Source organism: Akebia trifoliata, chromosome 16, assembly GCF_017979445.1.
Source record: "Akebia trifoliata isolate Shusen 1 chromosome 16, ASM1797944v1, whole genome shotgun sequence".
In the NCBI taxonomy this organism is placed as follows: domain Eukaryota; kingdom Viridiplantae; phylum Streptophyta; class Magnoliopsida; order Ranunculales; family Lardizabalaceae; genus Akebia; species Akebia trifoliata.
In genome coordinates this window covers 10,227,427-10,246,447 of record NC_141390.1, presented here as the reverse complement: position 1 = coordinate 10,246,447, position 19,021 = coordinate 10,227,427, and the positions used below count along the sequence as shown (strand labels likewise).

General features: G+C 36.6%; 1 protein-coding gene and 1 non-coding gene across 2 annotated transcripts in view; one reads left to right on the top strand and one right to left on the bottom strand.

Moving 5' to 3' along the window:
* The window catches only part of RAD50 (DNA repair-recombination protein (RAD50)), a 68,132-nt gene that overhangs the window by 6,282 nt on the left and 42,829 nt on the right, over positions 1-19,021 (top strand). The window contains exons 3-5 of the mRNA XM_086427582.1: positions 5,704-5,871; positions 8,406-8,581; positions 12,987-13,101. Of these exons, the coding sequence (XP_086283708.1) occupies positions 5,704-5,871; positions 8,406-8,581; positions 12,987-13,101 (459 nt within the window). The remainder of the gene's footprint in view (positions 1-5,703; positions 5,872-8,405; positions 8,582-12,986; positions 13,102-19,021) is intronic.
* LOC147382545 (U5 spliceosomal RNA) lies at positions 9,375-9,492 on the bottom strand. Its single transcript, XR_015174097.1, has one exon. It is a non-coding gene; the product is annotated as a U5 spliceosomal RNA (small nuclear RNA).

Here is a 19,021-nt window from a genome sequence, read left to right as displayed (position 1 = left end):
CTTTAATGGTCATCGATATTAAGTTACATTTATAGATGATTACTCTCGTTGCACTTGGGTTTATCTGATGCGTTCACGTTCTGAGGTGCTCCCCATTTTTGTTAATTTTCTTAAAATGATTCAGACTCAGTACAATATCACGGTCAAATCCCTTAGGTCTGATAATGGGGGGGGGATATATATTAGATGGTATCCGCTCCCATCTTCATGAGAATAGTATGCTTCACCAGTTGACTTGTCCTTATACTCCTGAACAGAACGGGGTGGCGGAACACAAGAATCGCCACCTCATGAACATTGTCCGTTGTCTTCTTCGCAGAATACATGTTGCAAAGTCATTTTGAAATATGACAGTTCTTACTGCGGCTTTTTTCCTTAATCGTGTTCCAAGTTGCACCTTGGAGGGGCAGGTGCCCTTTCATGTCCTTCAACCTGATAGTATTCTCTGCCCTATTACACCTCGTGTCTTTGGGTGCACGTGTTTCGTTCAGGACAAGACCCCCAATCGTACGAAATTGGATGACAAAGCCATTCGATGCATTTTTTTGGGTTACTCCTCTATGTTCAAGGGGTATCCGTGTTATGATCCAGTTTCTCACCGTATCATCCACACTCTTGATGTTACCTTCTTTGAAAATGTTCCATTCAATCATGCTTCTTCTACTTTGCAGGATTCTCTTACTTTGCGGGACTTGTCTCATATTGTGCTACCTTCTCCAGTTTTTTCTCCGTCTTCGCCGCCGCTTCAGGTTTACACTCGTCGCACTCACCCCTCTACACCCTTACCAACCTCCTCTTTGGATTCAGGTATACCCTCTTCTACCTCCACACATATATCTGTTCTTATTCCGTCAATTTCTGATTTTCACTTACCTATTGTCCTTCGTAAAGGTAAGCGGTGGTGTGTTACTGATCATCCTATTGCCCAGTTTGTTTCATATCAGGGTATTTCTTCCTTTTATCAGGCCTACCTTGCCGCAATTGATTCTATTCGAGTTCCTCGGTCTGTCTCAGAGGCATTAAAAGACCCTCAGTGGACAAAAACTATGACTGCTGAAATGGATGCTTTGCAAACCAATAATACTTGGGAACTTGTTTCTCTTCCATCTGGAGCGCGGACTGTTAGTTGTAAATGGGTCTTCACAGTGAAATATCTCACAGATGGTACTATTGATCGGTATAAGGCACGCCTTGTTGCGAAGGGATTTACACAGATCCCAGGGAAAGATTTTGGTGTCACGTTCGCTCTTGTTGCCAAATTCTCCACTGTTCGCCTTCTTAGCTCCCTAGCTGCATGTAACTCCTGGCCACTTCACCAACTTGATGTAAAAAATGCCTTTCTGAATGGTGATTTGACTGTGGTTTTTATATGGACCCTCCTCCAGGGTTTCGTTTTCAGGGGGAGTATTTTAGGAAGGTATGCCGCTTTCTTAAGTCTTTGTATAGCCTGAAACAATCTCCGTGAGCTTGGTTTCAACATTTTTCTGAGGTTATTATTTCTATGGAGTTCTCTAGATGTCACTCAGATCATACTTTTTTTGTTCGTCGAGGAGTAGATGGTCGTTGCACCATTGTTTTGGTCTATGTGGATGATATCATTGTGACTGGAGATGATGCACAGTGGATTGACAAGGTTAAGACGCTATTAGTTTGTGTTTTTGAGGTTAAAGACTTAGGTCCACTTAAGTATTTCTTGGGGATAGAAGTGGTTCGCTCTAGCCGGGGTATATCACTATCTCAGCGTAAATATACCTTGGATCTTCTTCAAAACACTGGGATGCTTTGTTGTTGTCTTGCTTCCTCTCCTATGGATCAGAATCATCGTCTTGATGTTGATTCTAGTGATCTTTTATCAGACCCCTCCTCCTATCAGAGACTTGTAGGCCGTCTGATTTATCTGACTAACACTAGATCGGATTTGCCCTTTGTGGTCAATGTAGTTAGCCAATTCATGCACACTCGACGTACATCTCATCTTGATGCAATCTATCGCATTCTTCGCTACTTGAAGTCACGTCCTAGCCTTTTCTACTCTTCCACTGCTCAGCCGCATTTGTCTTGTTTTACATATGCTGATTATGTTGGCTCTCTTACAGACAGGAGATCTATCTCTGGTTTTTGTACCTTTTAAGGTAATAATCTTATCTCGTGGAAAAGTAAGAAATAAAATGTGATATCTCGCTCTTCTGTTGAAGCTGAGTATCGTGCAATGGCCCTTGGTACATGTGAAATAATTTGGCTTCGGTCTTTGTTGACAGAGTTGGGTTTTCCTGGTTCTGGTTCTTCTACTCTTCTCTGTGATAACAAGTCTGCTATTATGCTTGCTTCTGACTCTTTTCTTCATGAAAGAACTAAGCACATTGAGGTTGATATTCACTTTCTCAGGGAGAAAATCGATCTGGTGACCTTCAGACAGTCTTTGTTCCTTCTTCAGATCAGCTTGCCGATATACTTACGAAATCTGTTGGTTCGTCTATCACTAATTCTCACCTTGTCAAGTTGGGTTTAGTTGATATATTCTCCTCAGCTTGAGGGGGAGTATTGGAAATAATTTAGTTTGTTGCTATAGTTGCTTTTTAATCTTAATTATTTAGTAGTGATAGTCTTTTATTTAATTCTTATTTATAAGGGCCTTTTTGTAATTTGACCTTTGTAATTAATATAAATTCCTACCAAGCTTTCAAAAAGAGATTTGACACAATTATTCTCAAATTCTTCTAAATATTTGCCCCATTCCATCCAACTTTCCATCAACACTTACACCGAATTAGGCAAGCAACCCTCCACCCCGAACGATTTGAGATAATGGCTCCATATTTTAAAGGCATAACGGCAATGCAAACATAAATTGTTTGTTGATCCCTTTTCTGATTAACATAAGCTACAAAAGTTTATTAAGTAGAATCCTTTTTTTCTCTACAAATCTATGGTCGACAATCTCTTGTCGCGAGCCATATAAAAACTGAAACCTTAGATGGGTTATTTGTTCTCCAAACTGTTGTACTTGGAAAAGCAAAATCAACACCATGAGCAAATGATGAATAAAAAGACCGCACTGTAAAAATACCCTCCTTCTCCCCATCCCACAAATGTTTGTTTTCCAAATTTAAATCTATCTACACCGATTCAACGCATTCTGTTAGCCTTGCTAAACTTTCTAACTCCGAATCATTGAAAGAGCATTTGAACTCGTAGTCCCAATTTACCCTGTCCGCCTCTCTATGAATAAAAAAAGAGATCATATTATCCTTTTTCAAGGATAGTTGGTAAAGATCAGGGAGTAAAAGGTACAAAGGTCGATCTCCAACCCACCAATCCTCTCAGAATCGCACCATTTCGGCCTTCCCCACTTTAAATTTCACCTTCTTATGAAACAATGGAAGTCTCCTCATTATGCCTTTCCACACTCCACACCCGTAAGCTTCTTTAATCGCGCTGCTTTCCCAACCATTGTTAGAAGCTCCAAACTTGTTCTTTATCACCATCCTCTACAAACTATCGTTCTCATTACCAAATCTCCATAACCACTTTCCTAAAAGTGCCAAGTTCATCATTCCAAATTTTTTGATACCATTGATTAAGGTTCCAATCTCTTTTTTTACCATTGATTAAAACAATTTCCTCCAAAATCATATTTTTCTTTTGCCAAGTCTTCTAAATTCTTCCTTGTTTTAGATTGTTGACTTCTCCTTAAGAGCTTGCAGTTTTTTCACAAACATAATTCTTGGATTTCCTTTTAACTTAAAAGTTTCCCACCACAATTCACTTTTCCTTCTAAAGTAGAATCCTCAAGCCATAAGTTCTCTAATTTGAAAGGAAGATGAAGAGATTTTCTATTTGGCCACAGTCCTAACATCTCCAACGAATGATCCAATGCATCTTGGGATATATTCTTGACACATACCTCTATCTTTCACTCTCACCACGCGATGAAGGTCCATTGGGGTCGACTTCACTAAAATCCGCATTTGATTTGTATTCCTTAACATGTCCAAACTCAATTTCCATCTCTAGGCATTCTCTTCCCACTTCTTAAATAAGCTTCACCATGCTATTGGACTTTGAGTGTAGCGAGGAGCTTCTTAACAATTAGCCACGGGAGCCCTTGCAACCTTAACTCCATATATGCCATGAAATCCTAACACCATGGTGTGAAGCTTACTTTTGTTTTTCCCACCTAGGTACATTTAATCCTTGACAATCTTTCCCTATCCTTTGCATCGAGCATTGGGAATACACATCCATTTGCTCCATAAAGGGTACCAACAATTCACTAATGATCTCTGAGAACTTTTGTCCGGCTCTTCCTCCAACTCTTCCATGGTTAGATAAAAAAACCAATTGAGATTCCCACCATCCAATGCTTATCCTTCCATAAGAGAAAAGGGAGTTGCCACTTAGTTTGTTCTTACCTCTTTATCCCCTCTTTCTACTCCAACTTGCCCATCATTTCTTGAACAAGGCTTACAGCCTCACAAACACGCCTCTCTCTTAACTCCCTTCTGGCTGATAAACTAGAGAGCTTCTAGGTAGAGCTCTTATTTATCTGTTCACTCTCCCTTCAAATTGTTGTTGATATCTTGTACCTCCCTCTTGACTTCAGACATTCAAAAAAGCAAAATATTTTGTTTTTCCTTCTTGGCGTGAGCCATGAATATAGTCATTTTTTTGATAGTTTAAGGGTGAAGGTGAGATTTTGAACAATGGTATCACCACTCACAGACTATACAACTTTGTAAGTTGGCACCTTAATTTGATGAACCTACTCTTTTCATCCATCTTCTCGTTGATCTTGGTATTTCCTTCACGTTAGTTGATGCTGCCTCATCTGGCAACCCTTCTAGCCATAATTGACGTCTTATGAAATCTTTGGCTCATGAATCAATTTTTTGCCCCCTCCTTAAACCAGGACCCCTTGAAATAGCAAAAAACTTTTACCTCAACTCTTACTGAGATCTCAACCATCATCCCTTAACAACAAACAAAAGCAAAACACACTCTAGCAATGATAGTTTCTCCATACCAAAGGAACTCATCATGGCCTTAGCTGTCCGAAGAAGCTAAGGGACCTAAGGTGAAGATTTAGCTCATATAACTCATTGGAGCGACTCTTATGCTAATCAGATGATGTATTCACATCTGATTCATCACTGTGATTCCACATTTAAATTCCAAACACAAATATATTTGTATTTCTTATATAAATATGTGATACCTAAGACTTCTAAAGAGTGTTTCATAGCTTTTTGAGCAAATTTTCATCTTCAACTTCTTGCCAAAAACCCTAGATTTTTTCTTCCCATAAATCATCTTCTTCAACCTCCCAAATTCATTTTTCTTGAGGTTTGAAGGTTAAAGACGATAGAATCTTGTGGTTGAAGACAAGGTTAAAATTTTTCACTCTAGAAGTTGAGGACAATGTTATTTTTGGGGAAACATTTAGTGTTTTTGGCAAGACATTGAAAATGAGTGTATTTCAGTCATTTTTTTGTTAGGCTCTCGTGGAAGATTGAAATTGGGGGGGGGGGGAGTGTCATGAGAGTTTGAAAGCCAGGGGTGTCTCTAATTTCACCAAAACCTAGAAAACTATCTCAAAATTATCTTAATTTGTCTTTTATTTATATTTTAGTTTTTTTTTTTTTGAAACTGTTTAGTTGAAAATCTGGTTTTACATTATGTTGCATTGCTTTGTTTGGGTTGCAGGTTAAGGGGGAAACGGAAACAAAAGGGCAGATAAAACTTCGATTCAAGACTGCAGCTGGAAAAGACGTTGTGTGCATAAGGTCATTCCAACTGACACAAAAGGCATCAAAGATGGAGTACAAGGCGATCGAGAGCGTCTTGCAGACTATTAATCCTCACACTGGAGAGGTAGGGAGCAGCTGCATTACAGTAACATGTAAAGTTCAGGTTTTTATTTTTATTTTTTATGAATAAACACATTTCAATGGGATTGATGAATTGTGTGCTTTCTTCCTGCTTTATTCTTGTTTGGTGAATTTGGACTTCAGTTTTTTTCCTTCCTCAATTTGGGCTACATGGAACTTGAGAAATGGGTTTATGGATTCAAAAATTATTTGATACGTTTTTGTGATTAGATTTTTTCAATGGGTTTGATGAATTGTGTGCTTTCTTCCTACTTTATTCTTATTTGATGAATTTAGAGTTCATTTTTTTTCCTTCCTCAATTTGGGCTACATGGAACTTAAGAAATGGGTTTATGGATTCAAAAAAATATTTGATACATTTCTATGATTAGATTTTATGGTTGTTGTAGAGGTTGATCTTGTGATAAATCGGCCTCAATCACGATTTCATCATTAAATCCATAGCATAATAGAAAAAAATATGGAAAAAAGCGAGCACAAGGGTTTTTTACGTGGTTCGGCAAATGTGCCTACGTCCACGGGCTTGAAGAGTCGTTTCACTATAAATTGAGTTTGTTACATGACCTCCTCATCTCGGTCTCCTCTCCTCCCCTTAGTTTTTTCTCTCTCTCTCTCTTTACAATGGCCTCAAGGCCTTTAAATAGAAAAATCCTAAAAAGAATCGTAATTCTACTTAAATTACAATGGATCTTATTATTCCTTATCCAAATTAGTAATTACATAAAATGGGAAAAATCCTTTAAAATTAGGATTCTTCCCTATTAAGATAGTCATCTTTGAATGATACCATGTGTCTGCCTCTGAATATGTGTTAATGATGCGAATGAATGATTTAGATGGGAGACGATTTTATCCCTCCACATAGCTCTCTCTCGAAGTTGGAGATTAATGTATTGACATCCGCCTTCGAGAAATACTTCTAACCTGAGTGAGCACCATCTCTGATTTTTGAACTAATAAGGTTCTTGATTCCTCACAATTTACTCTTGTCCAAATTAATTGCCAATCTTAAGATGCTTTCAAAGCAATAGATAGGACCTTGCAAATACCTAAGTTGCCCGAAAGAACCATCCATAAGGTTTGGGTGTCACTACGAATTCTAAATGGGAAATCATATGCCCTCCTTCCTTAACCTTAAAACCTCCAATCTCCCCTTGCAAGTCACAATCACTCTAGAAATCATCTTCCCTAAAGCTTTCACACCAATAGAAATAAGAATGGCCACAGAAGATCTCCTCGTCTCAAACTATGAGAGCTTCTAAAAAACTTGTTGATTGCTATTTACTAAGATCTTGAAAGTTATTGACAGTAGATATTTTATAATCCACTTTCTCCACAGGTCAAACCTCAATCTTCCCAGTATGTAATCCAAGAATCCAACTCACATCATCGTATGTCTTTTCCATGTCGATCTTGCATGAAGAGACCATACTACAGTTTTTTTTTCATGAGGAACATATTCCTTTCTGAATTTATTTTCTTACGATTTTTTTTTACATATGTATAATCCATGACTCACTATACACCCTTTTTCCCTGTGGGATTTCATATAGGTACTCAATACAGATGGACTAACACAAATGAATGAAGCCCAAATGAGGGCACTGAGGTTGCAACAGGGCTTTCGGTTTGTGTGGGTTCGATACCACCCATGGATTAAAATTGATGTGCGGGGTTTGCAGCCACTTCATGCATCCTCAGGGCTAAGTCCTGCTTTATAAGGGACGAGGACACTCGAGTCCCGAAAAAATAAATAAATGAATGTTGCCACAGTCGCAAACGTCTACAAATGTTATGTAACATAATAAATAATGAACATATACTTGACAAAGTAGCCAAACAAAATATTAAGTGTAAAAACAATCATCTATGTGCTTAATATTTTATTTTGGTAAGTATAAACTACAAAGATTTGTGGTCGGCTAAACGAATCCTAACATTCCGCTCTGTTCAAAGTCAAGTCTTCTGTAATTGAGAGTGAGTTTAATTCTCGCCAGTATGGAGTTTCTGATCTCATTAAAAGCAGGCTTACCGAACACAAAAATGAATATTTTTTTTTTCTCTTAGTTTGTTTTCTATTGGAGTTACTCCTACATTTACTCGAATGCGTTCATTTCAAATTTTATCTTTCTTAGCCTTTCATCCTCATCATTGCTATGCTCAATTTATTAAATTCATGTTAGAGGGTGGCGGATCTTTTACACCGACTGCCAACCTGACGCAACCCTTCTCGTTTATTTGGGCTTGGGACCCACAATGCAGTGTAAATGGGACACTACAAAGGCAGAGTTTATCCAATTTTTGTTTTGCATATCTGCCTACTTTATTTTTCTGTTTAGTTTTAAAATAATTACGGGTTCTAACCTCTAGCTTAGTTACCATTTTATGCACTGATGTAACTTTGTACATACGCATTTCATCATCATCAAAGCAATCTCCATTCAATTCTGTCTAAAGCATGGCTTGTACGTTTGCATTTGGTAAAATTTAAAGTTTGTTTTTATTGCTGAAATGCAGAAAGTTTGTCTCAGCTATAGATGTGCCGACATGGATAGAGAAATTCCTGCTCTAATGGGTGTATCAAAGGCTATTTTGGAAAATGTTATATTTGCACACCAAGATGATGCCAACTGGCCCTTGCAAGATCCTTCAACTTTAAAAAAGAAGTTTGATGATATTTTTTCTGCTACTCGGTATTGTCCTGTATCTTCCTGCCCATAAAAAATTCTTCTAGTTGAAATTATGGGAAGTTATCGAATAGAGATGATGAAGTGCATTTTCCATCATTTATGCAATTGATATTCTAGAGTTTAGACTTTGCAATTTGCACTTAATTGTTATTAAATCTGTAACTTAAGTCAATTGTGATCCTAGTTTACTTTGTTATTTACTTGTTTATTTACTTATTCAAGAATGAACTGGTCTTATCAACTGGACCAAGTTTAAAATGCCCGTCTTTTAGTTTCTGTTTTTCATAAAACCAAAATGGAACCCAAAAAATCTGAACATTTGGAATATGTTGAAGCATTCCAAAACATTGGATTTAAATCAACAAAAATTGTTTTTAAGTGATCAAAGAAAGAATTAAAACTAACATTTTCACATCCATACGCATTAGAAACACTTTGTAACATTCTGAAACAAACACAAGTACCTTGAAACATTGCATTTATGTATAAATTATGCTAGAATTAATGCTTTAACTGACCAAATGAACTTTATAAATGATATATCAAAAATGCTTTCGATGGAAAGGAAGTCTCCTTTGAAGAAATTGTAGTGTCAATAAAAGGTTTTTTGTTTTCTTGGTGTAAAGTTTTTGTGGAGTTCAAAGGTGTTTTCTTTGATGACTTCATGGGGAGATGGGACTAGGTTTGTAGATTGTCATAGTTGCGTTGGGTTGGCTCGTTTCTTTGTACTTTTTCTTTTTGGTCATCTCGACCACGTTTAATGTAACTTGCATTTACCTATCAATATAACATAGGGTCCTCCCAATTAATGGAAAACCATCCAAAAATAAGCGTATGCTGCTGAAAGTGGCGAGCACACCGCTTTCTTTAGTAGAAGGCGAAAGAATAGTTCGCTTTGTGCTCACCGCGTGGCTGAGTATATATATCGAAAATGTTTCTGGTGAGTTTTCCCCTTTGCCCCCCCACCACTCTCTCTCGATTGAACCAAAATCAAATGGGGAAGCAGGCTCTTCTCCCTTTCTTGATCAGATAATAGAGAATCCCTCTCGACCTGTGATCTTTCAAACTGCACACATGGGTTTGTTTTTCATCTGAAAGTTTAAACAGTGTCTTTTTTTTATGTAAGTATGGTATTTTCGTTATGATTTGTGAAACATCCCAGAGGTTTGTGTTACGTTCCAATTTCATTTAGAGATCTTATTCTGTAGATACTGATATGTTTCGGAAAACATTCTGAAACAGTGAATCCTACCAAAGCATCGCGAAATAGTCAAAATTTTGATACACCTAGCAATGTTTTGTTCCGAATTCCAATAAGTCAAAACCCAGAATGTTTCCAAAAATTCTGGAACGTAATGGAACTTTGAGCCGTCAAACCCATCTCAATTTTGCTGACTAAGGGTATCACAAGCCAAGTGGAGCTGATTTGCTCCACGTGGCTCCGGCTTTGATTTGAGATTTAATTTGGATTGCAAGAACTTGTGGTGCACCTGAAATTTGGGGTTTAAACTTAGCTCATCAATTCTGCTATCGAATTCTTCTTTTCAAATTAAGTTTGCAGAACAGGGCACACCACTCAATTGAGCAATGGTTTCAATCCCTCCTTGCAATTGTGTTACTCTTTTTTCAAAATCAATAGTAAGCCCATAACTAAATGGATACAATTCTATCTTCTACCAGATTGAGTTGTGGAGCTTCTTCAACCAGGCAATGTAGAAGAAGGTGTGAGAGGTAGATTGAGGGAGAAGATTGTTGCTTGGGGTGGGACATATCAACCTTTTTTGTATTTTTTGTGTGTTTGTAGGTTTTGTGATAATATAGCTTCATCTGTAGATGGAGAGGGGAATCGTTATTTTGGGTGGTGGTGAGGAAGTTAGTTATGAAAAAAGGGGATAAGAGGCTAAAATTTGGGGGAGTAGTTCTTTTTCATATACATAATATCCGGGTCGAATACTCAGAAAATGCTGCTCATTGCTGATAGCTAGGAAATGTAGGACTGAGCTCAGATAAAAATAGCTTAGGGGATGAATGGTCCCACCATGGACATGTTTTTGTTCATTGATTCGGACCCAGATGTAGGGGGAGATAGCATAATAACCCATCTTGATTCCTAACCTACGATTCCTTATCCCATAATAACCAAGGTTTCTAGAATCCCGAGGAGAGAGACAAGAATGAGTCAGGAAGAGGTTCCTCCGTAGATAGATAGTTAGCCTTATAAACACATACATATATTTTTTCTTTTCTCTATAAGTAGTCACCTTTTAGTTCTTGAAAGGGACAATAATTGTTACCCAGTTTTTTTTTTCACGAAATTGCCAATTCTCATAAGAAAGAGTGGTTTCTAATTTCTATGATTAAGATTAATGGGGCCATTGTGGAAGGACACAAGCAGATGGAGGAGGAGGGGATGGTGGATTTCTTCCTCCAAGTTGTATTCTAAGAGTGAGGCAGGTAGGCTGAAGCAAGATGGTCTTCACTTCAAGTGTATGAGCATTATTAGGCTAGTTGGCTTGAGAGACCTTTTGAGGAAGCATTATTAGGCAACTGCAAATGAGGAGTTCCTATGGTTTTGAAGCTGGTAGATATTTCATGGTAGTAGGCTACAACAAGACCATTTTTTTTTTTTTTTTCAGTGGTCAAATGCTCACAACTCCCAAGAGAGAGATGATTAAGATTAATGTGGCCATTGTGGAAAGAGACAAATAGATTAAGGAGGGGATTATGGCTGTTGTATTCTAAGAATGAGGCTGAATTTAGATGTCGTTCATTTCGAGTTTATAAGCTCTATTTAGGCTAGTTGGATTGGGATGCCTTTTGAGGAAGAAGTATGGGGTATGGGAGAGTATTGACAGCATGGATGGGGGAAAAGCTCCTTGGCCAGATGGTTTGTCCATGGAATGTAATACGAAGTGCCAGGTGGTGATACAAAGTGACTTCTTGAAGATGATCATCGAGAGTGAATTTTTTCAATAGGGGATTGATTTTAGGCTGGGGAGAGGCAACAAGGTGAGATTTGGGAGAATAGGTTGTTTGATACTTCCTCACTTATGGTTTGATTTCCCTCCTTATCATCTCTTCAAACTTAAATTTGCAGCCACTTCATTGCACGTCGAAGGCATTGGGGGAAGCTACTTCTTGGAACTTAGGTTTTAGAAGAAACTTGAATGAGTGGTAGATAGATTTGATTGTTAGTTTGATGGATTGCATTTCAATTGTTCAGGTGTCCCCCAGGATGGAAGACATGGATCTGGAAGAGTAGAAGTGATGATAATTTTTTTTTCTTAAAGCACTCTATTTCTTGTTATCTCTTTCTTCTTAGTAGGACTTTCTTAGCCCTTTCACTTGTAGAGCAAAGAGCCCATCCAAAATTGCTTTCTTTTCTTGGTCGGTTTCCCTTGACAAAATCTTAATGGTAGACTTTTTAATTACTTGATCAAAGCTATTGTTAATTTTTACATGATTAAGGGGAAGGTCATTGTTAGTTATTGAATGTTGTGTAAATCAAACGGGGAATCATGAATCATCTTATCCTTCATTGCCCTAGTGCTAAAAGCTTTCAGACTCATTTTTTTATCACTTCAGTATGTGCTGGGTCTTACCCTTTTCTTTGTTAGTCCTTTTTGTGGGTTAGTCCTCTTATGCATTCGTTTAATACTTAAGATGTTATCTTGTTCTAGTTTAGTGGATATCAAGGCAGTCTTTTGGGACTGTGTTTGAGTGGAGATCCTTCTTGCCTAGTGGATGTTGGCATTTTGTATTGTCTGCAGTGGTGGGGTCTTTTATTGAATCTGTTGGGTGTTCCGTGGTGCTTTTTTTTAGGTCTCCTTGACCTCATAGCTACGTTGTTTCTATCCATGCATTATCCTAATTCTCTTAACAAAATCTTTTATTGATCTCAAAAAAATTTCCTGCCCTAACTGATTTCTGATGTACATCGGTGATCCTAGTTTCTGTTCTAGATTGGGCCCAGTTTTCTTTCTGTAAAGGGTCCAACTTAATTCTGGACATGTCGGGCATTAATCCATCATTATTGCATTACATTTTTAGTTGAGCTTACTCTTTGAAATCAGGTGATACTTCCAAACCCAAATCTGGAATCAAACATTTTGGATGATAAAGCTTCTATTTTCCATGTGGTTTTATTTTTTGTTTAAACGTGCAATTTACAATCTTTGGCCATAAGGAAATGACATTGTGGTTGTTCACGTGAGTGCCTTGAGCAGTTTTTGTATTTAGTGTTTCTATACATGACAAATGTTTTTGGGATTGCCTTTATGCATTATCGTCTCCATCGTCCATGTTCCATATTTTTTTTAGAGAGCTTCTATTGCCAGACCAACTTTTCCTTCTCAAATTCCCCCTGCAAGTTATATTAAGGTCTAATCTTATTGATATTCTCAATTAGATACACAAAAGCTTTGGAGGTCATAAAGAAGCTTCACAAGGATCAGGCTCAAGAGATAAAGACATATAAGCTGAAATTGGAGAATCTTCAAACTCTGAAAGATGCTGCATATAAGGTTTATTTATTTAATTTTTTAAATAGAATTTTTTATATATAATATACTTCAGAGTTCAGACCATCTCATTTATGATGTTTCTCGTTCCACTTAATTATGAGTTTCTTACAGATAGGTTTGTGAGAAAAGTAATTTGTGAGATGAGATGGTATCACTTTCAGTATTGAGGGACGTGTTGAGTTAACCCCTTTTTCTAGTTTTGTGAATTTTTTTGAACATAACCAGGTCCATAAATACAAATAATGTAACTAGAATGCTTGGAAATACATGATTATATGTAGGTTCCACCCCCTCTTGTTATCTCATTCAATGATTCCATGAGCCCCTTTGGGAAAAGGGTTGGGCCATTTGCTGGCAATCAAAGCTTGTCAGCACGCACATAAAGGGGGAGACTTCAATTATTAATCACTCAACAATTTCTCACAGAAGTGGAAAGTATAGGAACCTCAAGAGGAATACGAGTTATGGGATGCTCAACAAAAGAATCATACATAGACAGAGTATGACTACCACCATTAAAAAACTGGTGTGCTTTAAAGAACGTAACATCTATAAATATGGCCCACCTATGAGAATGGGATAGGAAACCTTTATACCGTTTCTGGGACTTATTATACACCATAAAGACATTTGTTCACAAGTTCATCTAAACTATGCGCATCACCAGCTTTACCAAACATGTTAGGATCAATAGGGTATAAAGGTACAACATAAAATGCAAAACACGTTTGATGTTGACGAAGGAAGGGTGACCTGAGCAACAATGCCACATCATATCAAGGCCTTTAGGGGTATCCATATGAGAAGAGTAAGCCTCTCTCAATGTAGAGATCTTATATAGAACTATATGCAATGATGCTTATGAATTGAACTAATCACAATTAGATGGAAATAAGGTTACACTATAGCTTGTAAATTTGGCAAGTGAACTATTGGGGAGGAAATTAGCGACAGGTTTATGAACAATTAAAACTGAAGTAACAATAGTTGAGTTGAAACATGAACTATCCCATGACCAGCAATGGGAGATAAAGATCCATCAATCATTATAACTGGGCATGGAAAGAGGATAAATATGATTAAATGGTTAGACAGTGCAATGTTGTTAGAATTCTGTCAACCACCTTTTTTTTTTAGCTCAATTGTTATTTCCTGAATTTCACCTTGTTCTATGCCAGGCCCTTTACAAAGTTGGTATACTGTAGACTTATCATCTAGATGGAGATCATTGTGGAGTTTTCATATGTTTGTGGTTTACTGGGGCATTTTGAAAGAAAGCAATAAAATGGTTCTACTAAATATAGTGTGGCTAGGGTGTATTATTGTACTCATGCCAAAGGACAAGGGGGTTGCATGAGAAGGTTTCGACCCCTAAAAGAGGGATGGGAGTGGTGTTGAGGGGGGGGGGGGAAGGAATATGGGGTAGATTCATGTACCAATATTGGCCTAGAAGTGAATGGGGATGTCATGATGTCAATAATGATCCCCGAAGGTGCTTTTTATACAACCACCAAGGCCAAGGTCGTGGTGCATGGTTGAAAAGCAGCAGACTTCTCCAAAGACTTTGGACACTTGGGGCCTATATGATTGCATGAAAAATAAGTTGGGAAAATTGTTTTCCTAGGAAAATGCAAATAACCATGCGTTCTTTAGGGAAAACCATTTTCCTAGAGAGCACAATTTTCCAGTAAAGTGGAAGAATATTTTTGAACGGATCACATGGACAAATGATTTTCTCATAGTTGTGGGAAAATTCTAGCATGTTGTTTCTTAGAGTTACCTACAACTGCAACTCTAGCATGGTGTTAGCATGAATTGTGGAATTACACATTTACACTGGCTTTGGTTCCTGAGGGGTGATCATCTTGAGTTTGCCTACCACATCGATCTCTATTCTTTGGCCAAAATGCCCCTACGCAATCAGTAAGGCCGATTTATCTTGGATGAATATACTGTTTGAAGGAGAAGGTATGCTTGAATGTAAGAATGAATAAGTTGTTTTAAGAATTTGGATCTGGTGACTTCGTATTTGTGCCTCAAGCCTCCAAGGAGTTCAAAATTGGTCGTTTTTCCAAATACTAGTGTTTCTCCTCAACATCTTGAGGACAAAAAGGATTGAGGGGCTCATCAGAGTCAAGCTTGCCCCTCAAGGCTCGTAGCCTAGCAACATGTTTCGCTAAACCTTCGCTCCTTCCAAGTAAAATGTGCTCTTTGATGGAGCTCAGCTCATAATTTTGTGCTACATTTATCTTGGCTTGAGTAAGCTTGTGCAATAAGTCTCAAACCTAGTTCCATAGTTTTGGAGTACATTACTAATATGGGGTTCAATAGTTCATGAGCTAGCTTAAAACAATTCTATTAGTTGTGCCTTGCTTACAAAATTGGGGATAACCTATCAATTTTTGTGAAGTAAATAATTTGTTTTTTTTTTTGATAAATTGAAGTAATTAAATCTTGTCTTGTAACCATTTCCAGTAGTTTGTTGCATTCAACAAAAATATATTTAATTGGAGAGACTTTTTCATCCATATTAACATAAGAGAACTTCTATTGCCAAACAAATTTTATTTTTACACGAATCATGTAAAAATAAATAAATCACACCAAATAAAAATTAATGAAAATCAAATATCTCCATCTCTAAATCTTCTTTTTTCCAAGATTGTCTTTGAAAAAGGAAACTTAGACGAAGAAGATCCATTATTCTTTTTTCAAGAATCAGAGAGAGTTCAAAGTCGTAAGTGAAAGAAACATTACCTCTTGACTGGCCATTGGGAATTGATCCATCTCAATCAGATCACAAAACATTGCTTGGATGCTAGAATCATTGCTTGCTCTGCCTTCCCTTCTTTCTTTTTTCTCCTTAGAATCCTTAGAACCATTCCTTTTTTTAGGGGTTCTTCTTCTTAAAAAAAAAAACACTTTCAATGCTTTCCTCTTCTTATTCTCTCTTAGAATCCTTATGACACATTTTCATCTTTTTGTAGGATTTTTCTCTTTTCAAAGAAAACCTTTCTCAATGTTCCCTTCTCCTTTTCTCCTTCTCTTTTAAAGTCTTCTACTTCTAGATTTATTCTTCTTCAAAGAAAACCCTAAACTCTTCATTTTGTTGTCTTCCACACTCTCCCTTTGCACTTAAGAACTTCTGTTGCTATACCATTTTTTCATATTACTCACCAATAATTAAATAAATACAATTGGATGACCATACTTACCATCCACCCATGTTCTTTTTATCTAATCCAAAATCAACAAAACAAAACAAGGTGCTATAGGAGATAGCAAGATGAAGAAAAGTTTGGAATTTTGTTTTTTTATTTTGTTGTGTTTTTTTTTTCTTTGAAGAAACCTTGAAGCAAATTGACTTTAAGAGATATAAAAATAATGGAGAGTATAAAGATAAGATTTTCTTTGAAAAAGAAAAATCCTAGAAGTAGATGAAAATAATTTTATAGGATTGTAAGACAGAGAAAAAATGATAGGGAAGTATAGAGAGGATATTCTTTGAAGAAGAAGAAACCCTAGAAGAATAAAATGGGGTTTAAGGGTTTCATAAAGAAAAGATGTAAAGAGTAAGGCAAAGTAGGCAATGACTCTAATTTCTGAGTATTATTCTCCAATCAGATTGTGGTGCAATGATTCAGGATTGTTGATCAAGAAGTGATGTTTTTCTCATCTAGGATTTTGAACTCTCTCTGATTCTTGAAGAAGAAAATGAGGTATTCTTCGTCTAGACTTCTTTCTTTTCAAAGAAAATCTTAGAGAAGAATATTAAGATATAGAGATATTTGGTATGCATTTATTTTTATTTGGTGTATGATATTTAATTTTTATTTTTATTTTTATTTTTTGTTATGAGGAAAAAGTTGTGTGGCAATCAAAGTTAATAGAAGAGATTTGCTCAATGTTGGAACCCGATGGATTGAGTAAAAGTCTCTGTATACGTTAGTGCAAAGTCTGAAACATAATACCAACTTTACGCTAACGAAAGGGGAAATCAAACCAAAGTAGTGGTTGGAAGCATTATGATAATTAACTTTTTTGAAGTAAATCACAATGATGTGGTTGTGACCTTTGTCAGTTCTTTGTATGTTTATTATTGATCACAAAATACAACTATTCTTGGTAAATAAAAATATCTCGGTCTTTATGCTTGTAAACATAAAAGTTGGTTTTGATGATGATGATGATGATGATTAGTGATTTTTGATGGATTTGTGCAAAAAAGTAATTCTTGCTAGGGTATGTAATGGCTAGTCGTTGGCAACAAACCCTTTACTTGCTTGGAGTAAACTAAACTTGGTGACATCTTATAAAGGTCTCATAGCCTCTATTGTAATGATTGCATGGCTTAGGTTTCGTCAAATATTGAAGCAATAGTGGTGGCAGTAGTTCCAAACAAAACTCTTGCATAGGCATTGTTTAGGAGGTGATGTTGATAATGGAGGCAATGGGTTAGGCTTCCTTTACTAGGGCGGGTTTGAAATGTAATAATACCAAGTATGCCTAGCCTTTGTAAATAAGACACAAACTAAAGTCTTGTTATACATGGTAAAATAACATTTTTCTTTTGAAACATACCAGACACTTATTCTATTATGCTAAATATACCTAAAGACATAAGTTAAATGCAATGTCTCAGTCAGGAGAAAAACCAAGATAGTCTCGACCTAGACATTCCAAAATATTCTTGGAACAATTCGAAACATTGCTGTAATGTTAAATGTTTTGGATCAATGTTTTGTTTTTGTCTCACCCAAAATTGGAATGTCTCGGCCGAAACATTCTGAAACAATATGAAACTTTGTACTATGGTAGGACGGCCTTCTAAACCAATTGGCTCACCCCTGATAGTAGGGCCTACAGGTTCGGAACCCCTGTCTAAAAAAGAAAAAGAAAAATAGTAGTTCATCTAAGTCAAATGGCTGAAAATAAAAAATCAATGGTTTTCTGAAGCCACAACAAACAAATACTAGGAAAATAGGCCCAGATTCCCAAATCTCATTGGGCCTAGGTATTGTTTACTTCTAGAAGATCACTTTTTTACTTAGTTATTAGATGAATAGCCGTTGGAATACTCATTTGAAGATCTACAATAGATTTTCATGACCTATACAAAGATTCTAATGTTTTAGGAATCAAAATTGTGTTGAAAGTTTTGGTACAACAGAAGTAACGAAAATTAGTGGCATTGTAATCATTATTAGGAAAATATTTATTTGACACCAAACTTAGGTCTTAAGTTTTGATTATTTATTTATTTATTTTATTTTCAAATGGATGTTAAAACAAGTAGAGGGTTTTTATTTTTATTTTTATTGTTGAATGAATTTTTCTATCAGACTTTTATCTAGATCCTTTGTAAATGCTTGGGATGGCATGGACTTAGCTTCCAATATGAGGTTTTTCCTCCCATTTCTGTTCAGTAATTTTGGTTTTGATGATGATTGAAGTTTCATTTGTCACTTGCCTACCATTCTTGCATCACATATGATTGGAGAACCCACCTGAACAATATTCTTTTCACCTTTGCGTAGGTTGGGACCATTTCCTTTATGTTTTGATAGTCCAGACCAATTCTTGATAACTATGCTCGAGCAACGAACCTATTGTGAGAACACACAATAGGACCATATAAGTTGGCTTCCCCCTGATAGGTGTGGATGTTAGCTTTATTGACGAGGAACAACTCTAAGTCAAGGAATGCATGAGAAAATCCATTAGTGTTGGTGTTTTTATTGTAGTTATGACATATAATGCTCTATGTATAGTAAATTAGTAGTTAGGGTATAATATCAATTTTGTTCTATTATTAATATATAGAGTAGTAGAGCACATAACAGATTGCAGAAACTCAATTTGGTATCTGAGCTTTCATTCTAGAGCCTCTTCTTCTGCTAATGTCAACACGAAGCCAACC